Source organism: Platalea leucorodia (genome assembly GCF_965183815.1).
Source record: "Platalea leucorodia genome assembly, chromosome: 2".
Taxonomy (NCBI): Eukaryota; Metazoa; Chordata; class Aves; order Pelecaniformes; family Threskiornithidae; genus Platalea; species Platalea leucorodia.
Window position 1 is genome coordinate 107,573,814 of NC_138824.1, and position 22,324 is coordinate 107,596,137.

Genomic DNA, 22,324 nt, shown 5'->3' on the forward strand with positions numbered 1-22,324 from the left:
TTTAATATTAAAAAAAAGGAAGTGGTCATGTGGCATATAACTCCTCATGAAACAGATTAGAGAGGATCCATACTGTCCTGCAGTATCATAAAAAAGCACAGTCTAAGCTGTCACTAGGGGAAAACGAACTTGCTCACATAACTTTGTTGAGGCATGCTACGTATACGCTATCTGTAACTGCTAAAAAAAATGAATGTTATCAATCATCTTCAAAGAAGTATGCAATTACTTTGATGGATGTGGTGGAAGCTTACTAACACTAATGGTTTCACTACAAATGTCATGTCTATAAACAAGAGATGAAAGAATTTGAGCTGAGCCAATTTCTTTTGCTAGACTTAGAGCTTCATAAGAGGCAATGGCATCATTCACAGTACCACAAAAGCTCATTGAAAAGTCAAAAAAAATTTTTGGAGATGGGATAGAGAAGCTGGATTTGCTTTTGTCTTTTGCACAAGGCTGTCAACTTACACTTTCATCTAAAACAAAGATTGCTTTCATCTCCATATTCATTTATAACCTGTCTTTTAACACAAACAACAGTGTGGAAATTACAGTGTATAATCCACACTTAAGATGTGTATGTCAATATAAATTAAAGTCTTGGCCAAAGCACAGAGGAATTTTTTTGTTAATAGGTCAGATATAATTTTCTACAGTGTTGAGAAAATTGTCTATTATGCTCAATGAAAGGACCAAGAGTATTGGGGCTGATTGCTATTTGGTTCTCTAACAAGCGACAGCTATACAAATAGCTCCATATAAATTTGTGTTTAAAGATCACTGGAAATTTTTAAAACATTTTTTCCAGACATGAGTAAAATCAATTACTTCTATTGTTTTTCCATGCAAGAGAAAGATCATTACTAATGTGCCTTACATGTAGTCAACACCAGATCAGATTTCATCATAAGTTGCCCCTGTTCTGCTATTAAAAAACTTGTTTTTGCTCTGCTCATATCATCAGATGATACTGGTTAAGAATCATATATTCTTCATGCAGCTTTACAATAGTTGTGTATCTGTATGTATGTGCAGTAATGTTCCATCAAAAAAGCCAGTGTAATCTTTATTTGTTGTTAATGGTATTTACAGAAAGTAGTTCTCTTTGTGAGCCATACAGCTGAAACATAATATACTTGTTAGCCAGTGTCTGATTGTTGACAGTTCCTTTTCCTTTCAGAGAGTTTGGCTTTTCTTGCCGAATTTCTTTGAATAAAGTAATTGCGAGCAACAGAAGTGGGAAAACACCAAAGTTCATTCTGATGGTACAGCTGAAATGAAAATAAACAATATTTCTCAATATGAATTAAAGTTTTGGAATATGGCATGTTTTGGATGTAACCCACCATCTAAACTATACATTGAAAGAGAATATTGAATATATAAAGTACAGTTAGCTATGTCTATGTGTGTGAGTGCATGTATGTGTGTATAAACATATCTACAATATTTGCTTTTAAATAAATTTTATTCATTTTTATATATAAGTGCATATACATGTTGATGATAAAGACCTTTCTTATTGGAGCAGTTGTTTCAAGGAAAAAGCAAATGGCTACTTTTACCATTAACAAGGCTTAACTGTAAAAGTTTTTAGGGTCCTTATGAAATCAAAATAACAGTATAAGGGTTTTTTTGCTATAAAGTTTATTTGCTAGATGACTAAATGGGCTTTATACTTGAGTATCTCTGCTAATGCTGCAAGAAGATCAATCAGATAATAAGCAAGGCATACAAGCTAAGTGCATAAATAGGTTATATTTGAGGGAGGGGGGCTTTCCTGTCTTTCTTTGACATTTTCTATCTTTTATATTAATGTATATATTCTTTTCTTCATATTTTCTGTCATATGCACAGCTTGCAGATCAATAATCACCAAATGAAGAACAGTCTGTGTTCCCCTAACTCCATGGGGAAGACTTCTCATAGCACCATCATGAATACAGTTGTACACCTGGGCACTAATACTTCACAAACAACAATATATGAAGTACAGCTGTAGATAACACTATGGCATCAATTGTATGTGTCAGCAGGTCTGATTTAGACACTGTAACTAATAAGGACAGTGAATTTCTTACACACTTTGTTTCCTCAATGCTCTGTGTCCTTACCAGAGCGTTGGCTTCTCACAACTCATACCAATGGCACTGTAACTGAACCCTTACAGTGACAAAGTTAGCTTGAATATCCTCTTCATAAAATTACTTTTTCCAAATAAGCTTTGTTACAACAGATTGCAGAAGTAAGACAATAGATTAATTTTGGTTTTGAAATGTTTTGTTTTTCAGCTGACTGTGGAGGGCCAGTTGAACTCTGGGAGCCAAACAGTACATTCAGCTCTGAAAACTTTCCAAACAATTACCCTAATCAAGCTTTTTGTAAGTCATTCTTCTCCAAGTGTTCAGAAAAATTTTAACCATATGGAAGTAGAGATACTAAATCTGCTTTCCCAAGTCAGATGCTGTCAAGCAGAAAAGATCTAAGCTATATACAGTGGGATCTTTTAACTGAAGTCTACATGGCACTTAGCAGAAGCTAAGGTATCATGTGCCAGTTGATTAAAAAGTGATGAAGATAAACATAATCCCTTGGAATGGGTTCAGACAGGCCAATTCCATCATGCCTATTATATCAAATATCTTTATGTCAATGCAACAACGGACAAGGTGCTGACAGTCCCCATTTTACCACTACACCTCAACGTATTTGCCAGGTTAATATCATCATCTCTTCTGTTAAATAGTTAACCTTTTCTAGGAGCAAAGAATGTGTGTATTTTGCAGGGCGTTTTGCAATGTGCATTTTGCAAGGCATCCTCTCTTTATTGAATGTTTCTTAACATACTAGTGAAAAGACATCGTTATTCTGCTAATGTTACTTGATTTAGATTAAGCTACAGCTGGCAAAAGTGAAAATGTTTCAAGGTGGTCCACTATGTGCTGTTGATGGATGAAGCAAGGAAGAGAACTTTGCCATTGCTTCTTAATGAAATTTTAATTATTTATTACTTCACCTTTAACTGGAGAATTGTGTTGGCATGCTAATCAGAACAGTTGTAATTTTGTGTTTCTGCCCCGTTTGAGATATGGCTCTCATTTCCAGGTATTAATTTCACAAGATCCCAAATGAGATTCCTACTAGTGAGAAAATACTTTTCATTCTATGAACAGATTAAAAACTGTTTAGTTGTTTTTTTTTTTTTTTTTTTTACTTTCTTTACAAGATTTCCATAGTATCCACACTTACATAGATCAAATATGATAAAGTATAGGCTAAACAGAAGCAAACACTTCTTCCCTAAAAAGACATCTAACCTGAAAGATAGGCTTCTGTGGCTGATTATAGAAATTATCTTACTAACAAATAAGACTTAAGTGACAAGACTATTTGTCACATTTTCACAGTTACAAAAGAATTAGCTTGGCTACTTTAGGGAAACTCACAGTTGTGATGAATGGTAAAAAATGCATGTGTGTATGTCTTTGGAGCCAAATTCCAGTTTTCAAAAGTGTTTTAAAGAATGAGAGTCAATTGAATTTTGGGCCCTGACAGCATAAGTTGCTTTTAAAGATAAGATTTATACTTCTAAGTCCCTTGGGTGATTCTTAATAGTTTAGCAGAGATTTTTTTTTCCCCAAAATCCTTCAACATGAAAATGACACAGTAAATGTAACAACTGAAAAGGTGATTTCTCTATGTGTGTTATTATTTTCTAGGTGTGTGGTACTTAAATGCTGAAAAGGGAAAAAACATTCAACTTCATTTTCAGGTTTTTGATCTGGAAAATATTCATGATGTAGTTGAAGTCAGAGATGGCAGAGGACCAAATTCCTTACTTTTGGGCAAGTAACAGCATTGGGTACTAAAATGAATGTAATCAGACAGCTTGAGCAAATTGATGGATATAATATAAAGGAAATTAATTCTTTCTAATTTCATTCTACACTTCTTCACATTTTTGGGTCTCAGAAATTAGGAAGAAAACTTCAGAAAGCATACTGTATGTGACATCACATTTCCCAAATATTTGCACACGCTCAGCCTTCTATGCAATCCAAATGAAATTAACTTCTCAATAAATAAGACTGCTCACGTATGTGGACAAACAGAAGCATAATCTCTTAGTCGAACATTATTTTTCTATACTGATGTGTCAAATTTGGGGTTGAGCTTTGATCATTGCAGTCTGATAGCAGTTAGGTTTGGGGGAATAACTGTATTCATGAGGTAGCAGTATTTGGTTTTGAACCTAAAACATTTTGAAATACATAAGAACAGAATAGCTTAAATATATTAATGTTCTCCTGGAGAATAGCTGTCTATACAGGACAAGACTCATTGCCAGATGTCTTCTCTACAACAAACCAGATGACAGTAATCCTCCTTACGGACAAGTCTGCAACAAAGAAGGGATTTCTTGCAAACTTTACTACTGGCTACCATCTAGGTAAGCCTATGAACCCTTATATTTAAGAGGTTATACCACTGGTCAAATACATTTGAGAAAAAGTGGAGAGTGGAAGGTGATTCAGCCTTTGATCAACAGAAATCTGAAAAAAGTTAAAAAGAAAAAGCCTAGCGGTTACCCGTCTGTACTTTATGTTTTCTAGCATGAAAAGTGATGCTTTTGTTGCTTTAGTGTAATTGGACCAATGTCAGTATCATCTGCAACTCTGTGTGATATTATGTGAAAAATTGACTCAGTATTTTGACCAAAAACTATTCATATGTTAAGAGGGCAAATACGAACTATTCCCTATACAAGCCCCAGAAAAGAACATCACTTTGTGACTCGTTTGACGGTGTCATTAATGTGTGTTTAAATGCATTTGTAAAATATTTATTATTGATCACATCCACCAGAAAAGAATATTTATATGGTAACTCTGATTAATGTTTGCAATATGGTCCTTCTTGCATCTTTAAAAATTTGGTCCTTAGCGTGTGAGGGATCTGGGAAGAGTTAGTCTTTCAAATATTCGGACAGCAGTGTTTGGTCGCAGCTAGTCCCCTTCTGAAAGACTCCTGGTTTTGTTGGGGACTGCAATTAGACTTGTCACTCATGGAAGTAATTCAGCAATCAGCTATCCAAAAACATGCAAAATGGAGCCAAATGCTAAAGTACATGGAACAGCAACCTGCTTACCAGGACAAATACTTACACTAACTCTAGGCCAAATCTTGATGGAATTAATTAGAGGCTTTGTATTACTTCTGTGGAATTCTGACAGCAGAAAAAAAAGAGAAAGAAAAAGCAGTATGTATTCAGAGATGTGTGAAGTACCATTCATTTGCATGGACAGAAAGTAAACCAGAATCTACGTTCTTTTTCTTACTTTAAATATCGTAAAAGGCAAGTGTCTCCCAGCATGTTTAGCTAGCTGCAGCTTTTTTAGAGGTTAAGAGTAATAATATTAATCTTCTTAATCTTTAAAAAAATCTTAACCATTGATTTACCTTTGTAAAATCAACTCTCTTTAGTCCTGTTGTGCAAGACTGAGAGGTAGGTTTGTATGGACATAGGACCATCTTGCTGCTTCTTGTTCTGCCTTCTCTATCACATTTGTTCAGTCCAACAACACTATTCTTTTTTTTTAGCTGGTTCAGCATCTTTGCTGAGCCAGCTTTGCCCATGTTTTGCTGTGAAATAAAAATTAAGCTGAGCAAGGCAGAGTTCTCAAAGCGGCCATTGCCAGTTCTGGTTAAATATATTAAAAAGGTTCCATTTGCAAAAGTATTATGCTTATTCATGATCTTTGCAGCCAAAGGACAGAGACTAATATCATTAGCATGCAGGCCCAAGGATAAAAGGATTGTCAGTAAAGAAATTAACTTTACAAGAAAAGCAGATTTTTCTTTGTATTTTATTTTTCCGTGAAATATTGAGTTTTTTAAAAGGAAGCATAATTTGGAAATAAATACTTTTTGGCAGTATGCACTATAATAAAAAAACCTGTCTAAGTGAGATCTAAGTTCTATGGAAAATCTGGCATCAGTTATGGCCACTGAATGTGTGAAAATCTGGTTCAGGCCGTTTATAAACCATATTCTTTTGCTTCCATATTGTACAACAGGCCATACTGACTGATGAATGAATCATTTTATATGAATATTAAAAATTCAGAAGCAAAGCATTTATCTTGCCTTAAATAAGACTTCTAGATAATTAAATGTTTCGGTCTGTAAGTCCAGGAATGTAAAATAAAGAAAATAAACAATTTTTCAATAGAAAATAGCTTATGACTATACATTTCCTGTGAATATATAGAATGGTGCCATTAAAAATACACTTTGGCCATAGAAAGAATTATAACTTTATATTTACTCTGTATATGGTCTGCTTTTTTTACATAATACGGATAGGTTTTGAAAGGAGACTCTTGGCTTTCAATGCCTCTTTACTTGTAAGTTTGACTGGACATACTTTAAGGTCTCTAAACTTTTGTGAAAGTACTGAACATCTGGAACTTGAAATCATTAGTCACTTTTGACAGGATTTGATCAGGATTTGACTTTTCTCATTCCTCCAAAGTTTATTACATGTAACAGAAGAACACTAGCAACTGAGCAATGCTAACTATAGCAGAAACAACAAGGGATAATACCATAGATTTTATTCTTAATTAGCTTCTATTTATCTGAAAATAATCTTTATTTTGACAGAGAGATGGATAGGAAAGAAAATGAAATCAAAGGTTCTGCATACTATCCACTCAATTTTTCTTTCAGGTGAACTGTATGATCTCCAGTGAATATCAACCTTCCTTGTAATTATGGCTTAATTTTCCTTTCCTGTTTTCCTTCAGGAGCTTGTGCAATTGACGAGCATCAGTGTGGCAGTGGGGATTGTATACCATCGCGTAACCTTTGTGACAGCCTACCTCAGTGTGAAGACGGCTCTGATGAAGCAAAGTGCAGTAAGGTTTCCTTCACATAAAGAGAAGGAATCATGCATATTTGGTAGGAATTACCTAGGAAAACAGCCACAAAACCTCAGCTAGCGTAAACTACTGCAGCTGCATGCAGGCCATGCCAATTTACACAGCAGTATCTCATTGAGTTTGTCAGGGCCAAAAAAACAAAGTCACTTTTCTGAGCTAGTGTAGGTAAGCTGGTGAAGATCTCTGGAAAAGGTAGGAAGTTCCTCTGTGCTTAAAACTGTGGCTGCTTATAATGGCCTCAAAATTAAATGAAAACTCATTATATGCTTTCCTTCTGTATCCATTTCATATTCCCAAATGCTATCACTTTTTGCTGTAATTAATTTGAGTTTCACAGCAGTATAAATTCTGCAGTGTAGGGCAGAGAATAAGAGTCTTGACAGATTCCCAGATAGTCTTGTGGGTGTGAAGCCAAACTGCAGCATGTGGCACCCTCCAGCTTGCCTGGACTCCATCTTGTGGAGGCATTGCCATGGGGTGAAGGGATGGCACAGTTGCAAAAGCAGCATCCATTGCTCATAGTGGAAGTGAATGTTCCTACAACAAGGAGACCAACAGCTGCTATTGCTTAGTCCTCTGGTAAAATGTTTCTTTCCAAAATGTAGGTGTACAGTATATGCCTTCATTTCACATAACATGGAAATAGCATTCTCTAAACAATAGTTTAAATGTAAAACTGATGTTAAAAACATGTTGGGCCTAGTACAGAAATTAAATTGCTGTTTCTGACAAAGTGCTGTTCTGACAGTCTATTGTGGAGCACTAAGGGAAGAGTTAAAAGTGGGCTTTTAAGCTCAGTACAACATCATCTTCTGTTTTTTTAAAGAGGACTGCTAGGGATCAGATATGTCCTTGGATGTGTGCTGACAGTTCTCATTAATTTCAACATCTTTTACATGCACACATATATATATATATTTGTATATATGGCATATATAAATGTGTATACATTATATATGTCCAAAGGCACGGATTCACTCTTTGCATTAGTGCAATTAGCTATGTTGTTGCAAACATATTCTTCCTTTAAAATGCATAGAATAAAATTCACTTCAGCTTCTTCTTAAGCAAAGAGGACTTGAATGGGGTTTTCAGCCATTGCTAAAGAAAATCTGAACAAGGTAACCATCACCTACGTTAACATGATGTACATTTTCCCAAAGATTTATTTTGCCATAAATTGTCTATTACTTCATAAAAAATTACCACACATTAAAGGACTGGGAGAACTGTTTCCAAAAGCCCATTTAATCCAAACATTGGCTGAATCAATCTAAGCCTTAAAATAAAATGAAAATTCAATTAGACATCCTCACATTGAGTCCCACACATAGTGTCCAAAAGTCTTGCTCATTTTCCTGAAACCAATTTCAGTTTTTTATCAGAAGTGGCAATTTGGACTAGACAAACTGTCATTTTCAAATGCTCCAACTTCTGAAACTTCCCAGGGACTGCAAAGAAAAGGCAGAGGATACCTCTTCCTTTGCAGAATTCTAAAATAAATGACATTTGAATTAAGCAGATGTTGAGTGCTCAATGACTCTTTTATTCCTTACCAACAAAGTATTTGGAGAACATGGATCTGATGAGGAGAAAGGAAAAGGAATTCTAGTTCAGGTAGAAGAGAGGAGAGGTGTCAAAAGTAATTTGGAGAAATCTTGCGGTGCAAACGATTCTGAGATTTTTCAAGACTGCTAGAAAATGTCTCATGACTGAGGTTTACATTTAATTAATCACTGTATATCACTTCTTTCATTTATGCACTCTGGGTGTCAAAGAAGCATTCCTAAAAATCTAGGTTTTGGTTTTTTTACTATAGTGGGTACGCTTTACTTTTTTGTGGAAATATTTTGGTGGAAAAAGCTTTTCTGGACAACTAAGATTTAAAAAAAAATATTTGGCAGCCAGTAAATTTGAAATGCATTGTATGTTTTTCCCTACTTCATGCTGGCAATAACTGTCATCTGCCTGAAATGCAGCTGTAGCTCCTGGTCCACATATGGGATCCTGTCGACCTTCTTAAACCTTATGGTCCAACTTCCTTAGTCACTATGCTAATATCACAAGGTTTTTCACCAAATACTTAATGAGTTTCTGAATTTTTGTTCTCAATATTTTGTTTTGGGAAAAGTTTTGATAGAAAGATTGGTTTTCAGGGAGCTTTTATTATTTGTATATGTGTGTTTTAACTAAAGCTGCGACTGAAAACAGTGAAAATTCACATAGAAATTGGAACTGGAAAATCCAATTTTTCTGTCAGCTCTGGTTTTAACCTTATTTCCAATCGGTGTTACTGGGCATCATGTAGCTAAAGCTTCACACAGTATCTGGAAATAACATAATGCTGGCTACGAAAAAACATTGGATAGAGTTGATGGAAAATGTACTGTTTATTGTCTATTCGTGAGACATTTGCAAAATACAAGGTATGAAACCCTCCTGCGGCAGAAATATAGAAGGAGGTAGCAAGAACATTTCCTTCCTGTGGGAACACAATGTCCTGGAGATGCTGGGTTTATTACCACTGTAATGTATTTTAACTTTTTTTTGTTCTTTGCTGACAATAATAAATCTGTTTATATTGCATTTCTGTTTGCTTGGCATCAGGGGGAGGGTGGTTTACCACCTATCTAAAATGCTTCTGTCCATTTTGGTCTACAGTGAGATTGCTTAATGGTTCTCTAAGCACTGAAGGGCTGGTACAGGCCAGGATTGGGGAGACATGGTACCTGGCATGTGCAGATGATTGGAATGAACAGATTTCAGACACTGTTTGCCAGCTGCTGGGGTTAGGGTGAGTGAAAAATATTTATTGTCCTTGTAACTTGTTTGCAGGTTTGTTGAGACTGTATATTGGTGTTTTTCCTCATCATTTTACTGGTGTCTTTACCATCCAAAAAAAGTGCAAATGTATTTTTCTGTGGCAAGTGAAGTGCTTGGTGTGCCAACAAATTTGTAAGTGTTGCAAACCCTGTTTTGATGGCATTCATTACAGGATTGATGACTCTGAATATGGCAGATTAGGCATGAGGATATATATTGGAGAACACTGGCAGACTGATGTGGAGGTATTACTCTTATCACTTTATGTCATCATTTACGTCTTCACTTCTATGAGGATTACTCAAGAGTAAAGCTGGAGCAAAGAGGAGCCTTGGCTGCTCTACTATCATAACTAATGATTATCCTGAATTTACTTGAAATGATCACTTGGGTATTCTGCTATTGGGTCCCAATACATTTCATACCTATCATTAGACCTGAGCTGTTGGGAGAGGAAACTATATTTCTCTTGAGGTATACTTAGAGTGGGGAGGGAGGAGGGAAGTATATGACTGAAAAAAAAATAGATTTGGCTTCAGTCACTGTTCAGCAGAATTTCCAGGGAAATGGTGGGGAGGGCTGAGTGCAGAAGTGTTGTATTTTTCCATCTATGGTAAAATTTATGGCCTAAATTCTGGCCTTACTTACACTGTATGCACCTTCACTGCATCCACTGAATAATAAATAGCTTTCCTACAGCGTTGAGGTTTTTAGGGAATGTCACTCATCCAACTAATAATCAAATTAAATTCTAAGCTTGCAATTCATTATGTTAGTCTCTGACCAAAGTAGGATGCCTGCAAATGCACTTCTGATAAATTAATTGTAGAAAACACAGAGTTAGGAGGACCTAGAATAATATCCAAGTGTTATTCGAAAATACTTTTAATCATTGGATGAATGTGTGCTGGTTTGGTTTTTTACTTTTTTTCCTTTGGGTAGGTACTGCCTTTATGTAAATATCAGATACCTGCATGCACAAATCCTGACTGTAATTTATGTATGTAGTTATCTCATTTACGCAGGCATATAAGAACATACAAACTATGACTAAATGTTCTTCTAGTCAAATATCTTGTCCTTTACATTGGCCAGTAGCCTTCTTCCTCTGATTCTTTCTCCCCTTCCCCCGCCTCCTTTCCCTCTATAACTTCTGGACACTAGTAATTTTGTGGTCTATTGGTTTAATTTACATTTTTATATTTGATAGGCTTCAGTGAACTTTGTCTTCCATGGTACTTCCTATTACCTTTTAAAAATTACTTCTGCATTTGTCTCCATAGCATTCTGTGGCAATACGTTTCAGTTTGTCTCTATAAATTAGTCAGATATACTTGCTAAAAAAATTCCTATTAAGTTTCCTAGTTACTTCTTTTTAATTCAATTTCTCAGTTAATTACATATGCCCATTGTCAAGAAAAGGTATTTTTAAACCTAAATTGCATCACATTCTCGTATCCTGGGTGCTACTGCTGTTACTGATCCTATAGATTAGGATAAAATTCTCATCTACATACATACATATAACTCCTGTAAGCATCACGGTATTTCTGCCTTCCACAAAACCCCCTGTAGCAGCATATTTGTTAATAAGTGGCAACATATTTGTTACTAAATGGATGATTGTAATAACATGTCTTGAGTAGGCTACAGCTCATGCTTCTGTACTGATTACCTAGAATTGTGCTTTATTAGACAAAGAGGCTAAGCTTCATCTAGGACAATTTACTTTTGCTGTTAATTGCTTATACATTTGCTAGTCTCATTTGTTGTTTAATTTATGAAAAGGACTGAAATGATTGGAGTCCTGTAGCATATCCTGATTATATATGTAGCTGGGCTAGAAAGTGCAATGTTTAACACAGATTCTAATAAATCACACATGTGAATCCTTTTGCCTCTATTTTTCAAATATGTGACTGTCGCATTTGTGGTATGTGCCAAACAGTAAGCTAATCTGGAGGCATGCCTATGTGTTCATCTACAAAATATAGCTTAGGCAAATAATTTACAAATATTCTTAATAAGTCTGGAGTGCAAGGTGCACAAACTGATGTTTTTGAGAAACCTGAACAAGATCCTTTGCTCAGCTTGCACTTGTAACTGTGTGCATCTGACGACACTGTTAAACTCTGAGTATTGTTATCGCTTTTCCTTGAACCAACAAAATCAGTCATTGAGCTTTTCACCATTCTGCTGGTCTGATGTGAAGCCTGCTTGTTTCTCTGGGACCAGAACCAGCTGGGTCTTTACTGAATTGTACCAAAGAATGGGGGTAGGCCTTGCAATTTTGCCATACCCAAAAGTCCAAACAGGACTCAGAGTTTAGGACTTGCTCTCAACCCTGCAGTCTATTTTCTTCATGAACTCGCAAAATTCTTGAGAAGGAAATGAATTCATTGGAATACTATGTCTTGTTTGAGATTTCCAGGTCAATTAGGTTTTCACCCTCCCCACTTATGAATGGTCAGTAGTAGCTACCTGCCTAGCTCCTTGAGACACCTCAGAAAATCCTCTCTTTGACTGTCAGACCCAGGCTCTCCAGTGTGCTGAGAATAAAACATACGGCCTGAAAGGTGTAGAAATAATCCCCCAAAATTTATGCACAAAATAACTTTATTAAATAATAAATAAATTAGGATAATAGATAGCATGATCATACTCTGCTGTAAAGCCAATGAGAGTCATGTGCTGGATGTAAGAAAGAACCTGCTTCTCAGTGTGTTCAGGCTGTTTTTGCAGCATTGAGGACCAGAATTAGGACAGTCCTAATAATTTGGCAATAGACTTAGTTTCATGTCAGTTGTCACCAAGTAATAATGTGCACTTTGACCTGAAAACCACAGGAGAAGTCTCAATGATTTTTTTGGATTTGTAGGTCCACATCTTCTCTTAGGATCAGACACTGCTGGTAAGCTTGGCTTAAACCCATTGCTTAAGAAGCTTCATTTCAAATCCAGCAAGTATAGAGAGGTTACTTTTATTTATCATTTGCAAATTTTCATATAAAAAATTGTGTGCATGCAAGCATTTAGAAAACAGCAGCTCTTCATATGAATCCACACGTGAACAAAGCTTTCTTATGCCAAAGAAAGTGCTCGCTATTTGTAATTTGCTACTATTCTTCATTGTTTGTTTTTCTGTCAGAAAATCAACAGATGAAACCGAAACACTGCCCTTTGTCTCAAACACAAATTAAACAAACTGCAAACATCCCACAGACTGAGAGCTAAACAATGAATGACAAAATGTGTGAACATATTTTCTTCAAATAAGAAATGCGTTGTTTTTTTTTTTTTTTTTAAAGAGGGAAAAGAATTATAGCTATCAGACAACTGCACTTCTATCCTTATTCGGAATATTTGTTTCAGCATGGTGCCACATCATCTGAATCTTTGCCAACATTTGCTACTGCTTATTGTTACTGAGCACATCTGAGATAGAGACTGAAACAATAGTGATCCATAGAGTATTTAGATACATGAGGACCAATAATATCTGAAGAATTTACTGCACAGCTATCTCTGTACATCTATGTGTAAGAAACTTCTAAGACTATTCTCTAAGTTTGCTGTAAGTTTTGCCTAGTGAGCATGCTGAATGGAATGAGGGTTACTTAACACCGAGGTTAGCCTCTTAAAGGCCATTTTTGTCACAATCTGCAAGATTTCTAAAAGATCATTTTCATTAACAGAAATTAAAGAGCTGTGACACTGCATTTCTGGACCTGCAGAACAAACTATATTCTTTTTATTAAACTTAATATCTCCAGGAAAAGTGTATGATTTCTTATACTTACAGAAATGCTTAACCCTCATCATTTACCAATAAGTTAATTACAAGAGTAGCAGATTGATTTTTGCAGTCACTCATAAAGCTTAGAGATTTCCAGTTGTGTGCTTCAGCACACTAAGAAACCAAATTAATTTATCAAAGGTGTTCTTAAAAAAGGGCTTAGATTTTATTTCAAAAAGCTGGGGAAGCTTAATAAAGCCCCTGTGGTTACACAAAAGCTCGGACAAGTTCCAAACTGTAATCCAGAAATTTCAGCATTTATTAAAAAAAAAAAAAAAAAAAGCAGCGGAAGAGTGGGAAATAGTTTGCTCAGTCTTTGCTGAGAAAGACCAAGAAAGTTGCTGAGGTGAGATGAGAGAACCTCACAAGTATTGTGAGGTTGGTGGAAGCTTTGACTTGGAAGGTTTATAGTGTTTGCCCCATTACAGGGTCTGTTACAGTAATCTAGTAAAACACACATGCATTCAGTTGAAGTTTCCTGGTATAATGTGCCATGGAAAATATAAACCAGTAATATTCATAAATGTACATACTCCAAGCTTCTCCTGGTAACACATTCATTTTTTACATTGGTAAAAGCTCCTGCTCACTAACTTTCTCAAGAAACAACTTAGTGACTTTTACACACATTTGCATTTATCATAGCTCCATGATTAGACTGGTCTCAGCAAAGTTCATTATTATAGAATTTGACTCTACCTACTTGGGTTGGCACTTTACTACTCTTCCAGACCGTCTAAAAGGTCAAGTCAGGGTTCTGGGGAACTCTCTGAAGTACATGTTAGTATACTAGTGTTTTATATTGAAAAAAGTCTGTATGCTGGGCTGTACATATATCTAGAGACAGCATTAAGTGGGCTTTGTCATTTCCAGGTTGAGGAATGCTGCAGTAATGACTTTTTCAGTAGGGTGGGTCATGCAGCTCTCCCCGTGGCAGAGCAGGGCTATTGAACACCTCCTTTCTCCTATGCCTAGTCTTACTCTCCATGCACAGCAGATTTGCAGGCAGATTCTAGACTTCATGCTTCCCAGGAGAATGAGATTTACTGCACTTGAAAAGAAGAGATGGTACTTCCTTGATACACAGGTGCTCCCTGTGTATTAAACCTGCACAAACGGTTCTCTTCTTGCTCCCGAGATATGTATGGCTAAAGGGTCAGATGGGAGTAGGCTGTCATCCCCCCAAAATTATGTAGTCTGACCACAGCTATCCTTTTTCCCCACGCTTCTTCAAGTGACAGCAAATACATTTCTTGGGTGTATGTTCCAAACTGGTCATATGCAGTATCATATAAGTATATGATGAAGAATGGGTTATAAAGTAAATCTGGATATGGGTTGTAAATATCAAAACAATTTATCTCACCAATACTACACAGAATTCTTGGCGTTCAAAAAGCCATTGTTACAAAAAAAGTGAGTTGAGGAGTACACCCCACTTCAGAGGAACTATCCTGTTCAATGGCAAACATGACACCCTTGACTTATTCCACAAACAGTTATTTTGATTGCAACAGATCTACGAGGTGAAACTTAACTTCTAAGGAAGGTAGCATTTATTCCATTAGATTCTTCATGATATAAAATATAGTTTCATTTCTTCTCTAGGCACAGAAGTATAGTATCAATGCAATTATCCCCCCTCAAAAAAGCAAAACTGTGATATTCCAAGGTTCAGCTATTACTGTTCCATTTTGCATACTAAGTTTTAGCTTATTTAAGAATTGGTACTGCAAACCCTTCATTGTGACACAGAAAAGTAGAAACTGATAATTTACTGCTATTAAAATAATTAATTTCTCTCTTTCAATATTATTGTAGCATTACACATCTTAGAATAAGATGTAAGAGTGAAAGTATGAGAGTCGCATTTTAATCCATGTGAGTTTCAAGCCTCAAAAATCTCCTGATAAATAGTCATTATTTCAGGAAAAAAATTATGTAGTTTATTCCACCAGCATAACCATTTCAAACATTCCTCCACTGGTGGAACAGGATAAATATCTAAAAATATGCATGTATGTCTTTTCCTTCCAGGGATGCAAATATGTCATCAACTGTATTATTCACTGGAGACGGCCCATTTGTCAACATCACCAAAGCAGCTAACCACAGTCTAGTATTTACAAAAAGGTGGGTAGAGTGCGGTTTCTTCCTCATACAAAGGATAACTTAAAGTATGGTGGTGATCATTTATACACTAATTTCTAGCTCAAGTTTGTCTGAGAGGTAACATGATTCTGTATGAGGTCTGGACTATAAACATATCTAGGTCTTATTCTCTGTCTATTGCTGAATTCTGTGTAACATTAGGCAACTCACTCTTCTCCCTTCCATTCTTGTCCATTTATTGTAAATTTAAAAGGAGAGAGATGCTTGCTACATTTTTAGCTAGCATTCAGTACAATATTAAGTGAAGTCTTTATACATATGCTCTGGAAACGATAAATACTGTAAATTATGTAAATTTTTACAAAACATTTCTTATCTAGAAATCTCTAAATTATGTAGCTATGTAGTTATCACACTAGGTTTTCTCTCTAATCAATAGAGAAAAATAAGCACTCCAAATCATGATCCATCCAGGCGTCTCTTGAAATATGAGGCGTCACACTCTATAATCCATTGACTTTATTGGTACATACTTAGGACTAAGTGTGGATTGCTAAGGTAAGCAATCCACAGACAGGTATCATCTATATTTAGACAAATTAGTCCCACTCAAAAATGACTTCTGGATTTGTCTCCACGTTTAGAAGTGCATCATTAGATGAGATGAACCTCAGAATAGATTCAATTATAGTCTAATCTTTCTCAGTCCAAATAACAACTGAAATTATTCTGAAGGGTCCTACAAACTGGTAGAGTTTCTTGTAGATTAAATGAAAATGTAACGTTAGCATAGGATTGTATTCTCAGGAAATTCTGGGATTTACAGTACACCTCCAAAAGGAGAAAGGCTTGCCATCATCAAATAAAAAAAAATAAATTACTTCAACTACTGTCTTTCTGCTTATAAGAGGGTTTATTATACACATTTTCCTGGCATTGTACCACTGCTTGCACTGAGGCAGAAAATTACTGATTGCTAAAATGCTGAAACCATGCTGAGGATGGCCAGAGTCCATGTTCTTTCGGGTTTCCTTTTTAAACATACCACATAGTAACAAAGCAGGAGAGAATTCTTAATTTGCTATGCTGTATTTTATCTACAGTAAAAAAAAATATTTTAAAAAAAAGATACATTTTATGTTCTAATTATACTCTGTTAATCCCAAGCATTTATCATTCTCACTGGTGGTGAAAGTATCTTAAACTAATGGAATATCATTGCAAGCTATTTTTCTTTTTTTCCTGAGTGGATGTCTAAACCAGCATTGCCACCAGAGATATTAAAGAGCAGTAATGATTTAAAGATATCTTCTGTTAATATCTATTAAACACTAAAAAGTGATTAATGCAGGAGGAAATTTAATAAGTTCATTCATCTTAGTTGTATTTCTGTTGCTGAAATAGGTATTTTCTACCATGTTTCATCTGGACAACTGATAGGAATCATTTTACAGGGTGACACCACTACAGATTCACACACTTGTTTTATATATATAATGAATGTTAGCAAGATCGCACAGATTTGATAATTAAAAAAAACCAAATTCACTAACTGGTAATCAAATTATAAAATGTATTTCTCACATTGTCTTTGGTCTTTATTCAAGCGTAACTACCACTGAAGCAAAGGAGGGCATATATAATAGGACTTGAAAGCTGTGGTGGCAGAGACAGCAAAACTGTTCTCTGATGCCCTTAGGTAATGTATTTCTTGGCAGGACAGCTTTGTAACAGGGCAAAATCCTGCCCCAAAGATATATGTGAGGAGATTCCACAGGCATCATTGCTTTTGCCAGCCCTAAGTGAAGATCATACTCACAGACATCCCAACTACTCCAGATTTCTGCCTAGCATGCTGCTTCATAGACGACACTCAGAGAGGCACACAGCATGGGTATTCAGCACATGCAATGCCTGTGTTGCCCTTTGGACTCTCCTGTGCTGACCAAGAGGCAGCTCTGGTGAACTGAAGTGCAGACAAGGAACTGGTGTTCATACTGGGAGAGGGTAGCTTCAGAAAGAAGAAAAAGCAGAGGCCCATGAAGTAATTTCTACTAAAGCAATAAGTAGGTACTGGTCGTGGGACAAAGACCCTCGTTACATGCGACTCCCTGCTTTGATGTAAAAAAGTAGGGACAAATCTGACATGTTGGATGTTAGTTTGGCTGGTTTATGCATAGGACCGGATAAAGGACCAAATATACAGTACCACTGACCACCCTTTTAAAGCCTATGGAGGGAGCTTGGTCAAGAGTATTTAGTTGCTATGAAGTTTATGCAGAAGACAGTATTTGTTTCCTGTGGGTTTATGCATTTCTGGTTGTCCTCCTTGATGTTTGTCTCACTACCAAAGGACACCTTTCTGAAGTCAATACAGATTTGAATACCAATTACAGAATTTGGTATCCACTTTTCAAATTACAGCTTTAAAGTTATGCATCTATCTTGACGTGGAAAATGGCTATGTGAGACTATTCAGGGCTGGAGGCATATCTCATTCTTACCCCTTCTGTAGTGAAGATTTAACTGGGGAGGTGGGGGGTGGTTACAGTTCCCACTTGCCCTTCCTGCACTACTATGCCATTGCAAAAATGCTGGGTCACGTAATGCATAATTTTCCTCACAACAGATAGCCAATTTTAGAGCAAACATAGTGAGGGATACATAATACCATATCACGTTCAAAGTATCCTTCCCTTTTTCTATTTAAAAATGATGTGGAAATGCATACTGTAAACTAGCTGTTGGCAGACATTTTTTTTTCTCTGATATATTTCTGTGTGTATCAGATTTAAATTGCTAGAACATGCACTTTCCCAACTGCTCAGATTCATTACAAGCTACGAAGATAATCTTAAAACCTCTACGTATCAGAAATGCTTGAGTAGTTTTGATCTGTGGTCTTGTGCTCTTCAGACTCTGGCTTTATATCTCTGCTAAATAATTTCCAACCCTGTATATGCAGCTATATATTTTACAATGCATTATAATCTTAGTAAAAAGATACAGTGATATCAAACTAACCTCTTAAATTCTTTGGTCACACTGATCTCTAGTGGTAAGGTATTGAAAACATTTCAAAAGGTAGAAAAAAATACCATATGCAGTTACAATTTTATTGAGAATCTGTCACAGACAGATGAGTCATTTCCCTAAAACACAAGGGAAGTCTGCTTTTATTTCCAATACACCAATTAAGTGTCCATTGAAGAGGAATATGTACATTTAATATTATATATAATATAATGTTGTCTATTTATAATTAAAATATAATTAAAACGTAGGACAAAATATTATATTTAAGTTTGATACTGATAAACTAATGTACTCATATATATAAGTATATATATGCTTATATGCATATTTTTATATATATGTGTGTATGTATGTGTATTTGACAGTCATTTAGTGTTACCTGGTGTGCAGATACTTGCGATTTAATTGCACTTTCATTCTAGAGAACACTGTTTGCACAACCTGGTGGTTCATCTGCAATGTAACATTAAACGTAAGTACACATACCCTGGAAATATTTCACACAGAAATCAAATTGTTCAGTCCATAAAGCCTAATGTTTATACTTTGAATTGAAAGGTTAGAGAATGGACTATAAAAGCTATACTCGTAATGATATAAACACAGGAAAATTTACAGTCTTCACTTGTTTTCAGAGTTAAGTATACACTAGAGATGGGTCTATACTGAAAACACATATATAAAAAATCCAGAAGGTGTGAGGAAAGAACACAACTAAATCCAACTTCTGAAGTGGCATCTTGATTTCAGCTATAAAACATGAAACTTTTTTCCACAGTAATAGTGTTTTTGAATAGCAGTTCAGATCCTACAAAGCCTATTTTTCCAAGAATATTAGCTAGTCCAATAAAACATGCTACATCCCCCCAAAAATCTACAATCTTTATTTTTTTTTTTAATTTTAGCTTGTGGAAAACACCTGGTAACTCAGAACGATGGAGCAAGGATTGTAGGTGGAAGTGATGCCAGAAGAGAGGCTTGGCCATGGATAGTTTCACTCCATTTTAATTCCAGACCTGTTTGTGGAGCTTCCCTTGTCAGTGATGAATGGCTGGTGACAGCAGCACACTGTGTATATGGGTAATGTTCACTGCACTCAGCAGCTAACACATTCTGATACTCCCACAACATGCAAGTATCCAAATGGTGGATAGTTGTCAGTAAAGCTCGGTTGAAGTATGACCTGAGCCATCGATCAGTCCTGTATAGGGCAAAACGCACTTTCAAAGGATCATAATGAAATCACTGGGGAGTGGCACTTTTTAGAGGGTTTCTAGATGTTTACTTTAGAATGAAATTAATACAAATTCACAAGTGCCTCTTTCTCTGCACTGACTCCAGGGCATCTTTCCAACTAGCTGAGATGGCCATATGACATCCATGCCATGTCTCTTCTTTTTGATTTTAATGATGATGAAACACTTGTTTTATGTGCAGGTTCACTAAGGAGGCATCAGATTATGAATAATTTGTGACACTGATATAAAAAATTAACAACTAGCTCACTGTTTAATTACTGTGTTTTGAATCACTTGTGGGCTCAGCTAAAGGCTCCTTTACTTTCCAGTAAACCTTCAGTCCTTACTTGAAAGCAGAGAATCATGGAAACTAAGCAGTATTTTCTGAACAATGAAGAATTGCACTTTAAATATATGGTATTAATACTGAGCATTTGCACTTAACCCATGATTAATGTGGGCCTCCATTGATTAGTTGAATCTCTGCCAGTGGTACAAAGGATGACATCATACCTCATAAAGGTAAACTCAGTGTTGCCTGTTCCTCCTGTATGTTATCATAGATTGATCAAGATTTACTGTGCATCATTGGAATGAATCTTGATTTATGTGCATTGATTAGGCAATATTGGATATCCTCTAGATGGTGTTACTTGTACCATTCAAAGAAGTCATGCATATTTAAATACTTTCTAGGGTTTGCTTCCATAACATCTATAATAAAAACAAGTGCTGTAGAAGACACCTAGAAACTGGAATGGCAAAAAAAGAAACATTAATATTCAAAATTACAGTAGAGCTTTCATTATAAATAGCTAAGTAGTAAGGCAGTGGAGACTATGCCAATACATTAATGCTGCCTCATTGCATGACAGGAGTTATATTCCACACAAAGACACTGAAATGAGAAGAATCAAGCCCTCTTAGTTCTCACACAATAAATCCACAGCTGTCTTGATACTTCCTTTTCACTTAAATCACCTTTCTATTTTCACTTAAATCTCATTTTATCATCTTGACTTTGCTGGAATTTTCCTAAGTGGGAGCTTGCAGTTTCACACCTTAATTCTGAACATTTAACTTAAACACACCTAGTTTAGAAGAAAATAACCTCTTGATGTCAAACCAAAAGATCACCAGAAACCAATTCAGTACAACAGTCAGGCTGAAAACACATTTTTGAAACTATGAACTGGTTGCTTAAAAAATAGCAAATAGTTAAGTCTCTAACTTAAATACAGCCTCAAACCAGCACGTGTAGCTCAGCAAAAAAAAAATGCAGATTATGTCATATTTTGTCTTACCATATCTTTTTTGATTTAGGTTAAAAAAATTAAGAGACCAGTTTTCTGAGTCTATGAGCTGCAGCATTTCCAACAACATTTTAGACCTATTATTCTTTAGATAGTCCGTAATAATTTTCTAACTGGGACCGATATTAATTGCCTGGTGGGCAGTCAGCAGTATTCTTCACAGTGTTTAAAAAGCCATAGTAATTTAGTTAATGTATTTTCCTCCTCTGCACTGTCTGATTAATTCTTTATAAATAATGCATTATAAGCTTAACATAAAAGAATCAACCACATATTTCTACAGTGTGGATGTTTAAGGAAGTACTACTATCGCAAAATTGTAAGCACATCTGCTACATTCTATTTATTTTGACAAAATGTGCAAATGCTATGAATTACCCTGAGGTTAAAGATTAGCATTTTACCTAACATATTTTTCAAAACTTTCATTAATCGTTCATAATTGTGAATATTCCTTGCAACTTCTAGGAGGCAATTAAAACCATCTCAATGGAAAGCAGTTCTTGGCTTGTATGACCAATCAGATATGACACAGCCTTCAACAGTAGTTCGAAACATTGATCAAATAGTTATAAATCCTCATTACATGAAGCGTACAAAAGATAGTGATATTGCTCTCATGCACCTTCAATACAAAGTGCAATATACAGGTAAGTTGTTATTTTCCCATAAAACAGATTTACTCTATTATGCAAAACTCTAACTGTGCTAAGCATATGAGGGTGATGGGGTGGCTGTACATTTTTTACAACCTAATCATTCTGGAGTCAGTCCAGTACTTCCTGGATACCTTGCCCAAAAAGTGGGTTTCAATTAATGAACATTTTCTTATGTGACTTCATAAAAACCGGAATACAGGGAAGAGGTTGAAACTCATTGCTTGTTTCTCATTCACAGATTACATACAACCTATCTGCTTACCAGAAAAAAATCAGCAGTTTTTACCAGGAGTTAACTGCTCCATTGCTGGCTGGGGTAGTATTATGAATGAAGGTGGGTCATCTGCTTGGAAAATTATGACAGGCATGAAGCCATGAGGGAAAGCTTGCTCCTGATGCCA

The 22,324-nt window shown here is 35.8% G+C and overlaps 1 protein-coding gene across 1 annotated transcript in view; it reads left to right on the forward strand.

Moving 5' to 3' along the window:
• TMPRSS15 (transmembrane serine protease 15) overlaps positions 1–22,324 on the forward strand; it is a gene marked incomplete at both ends in the record, with an annotated part of 56,380 nt that overhangs the window by 31,242 nt on the left and 2,814 nt on the right. Inside the window, 10 exon segments of the mRNA XM_082336435.1 lie at positions 2,295–2,384; positions 3,723–3,848; positions 4,322–4,453; positions 6,813–6,923; positions 9,609–9,741; positions 15,603–15,698; positions 19,136–19,185; positions 19,619–19,793; positions 21,733–21,914; positions 22,162–22,257. Coding sequence (XP_082192561.1) covers positions 2,295–2,384; positions 3,723–3,848; positions 4,322–4,453; positions 6,813–6,923; positions 9,609–9,741; positions 15,603–15,698; positions 19,136–19,185; positions 19,619–19,793; positions 21,733–21,914; positions 22,162–22,257 — 1,191 coding nt within the window.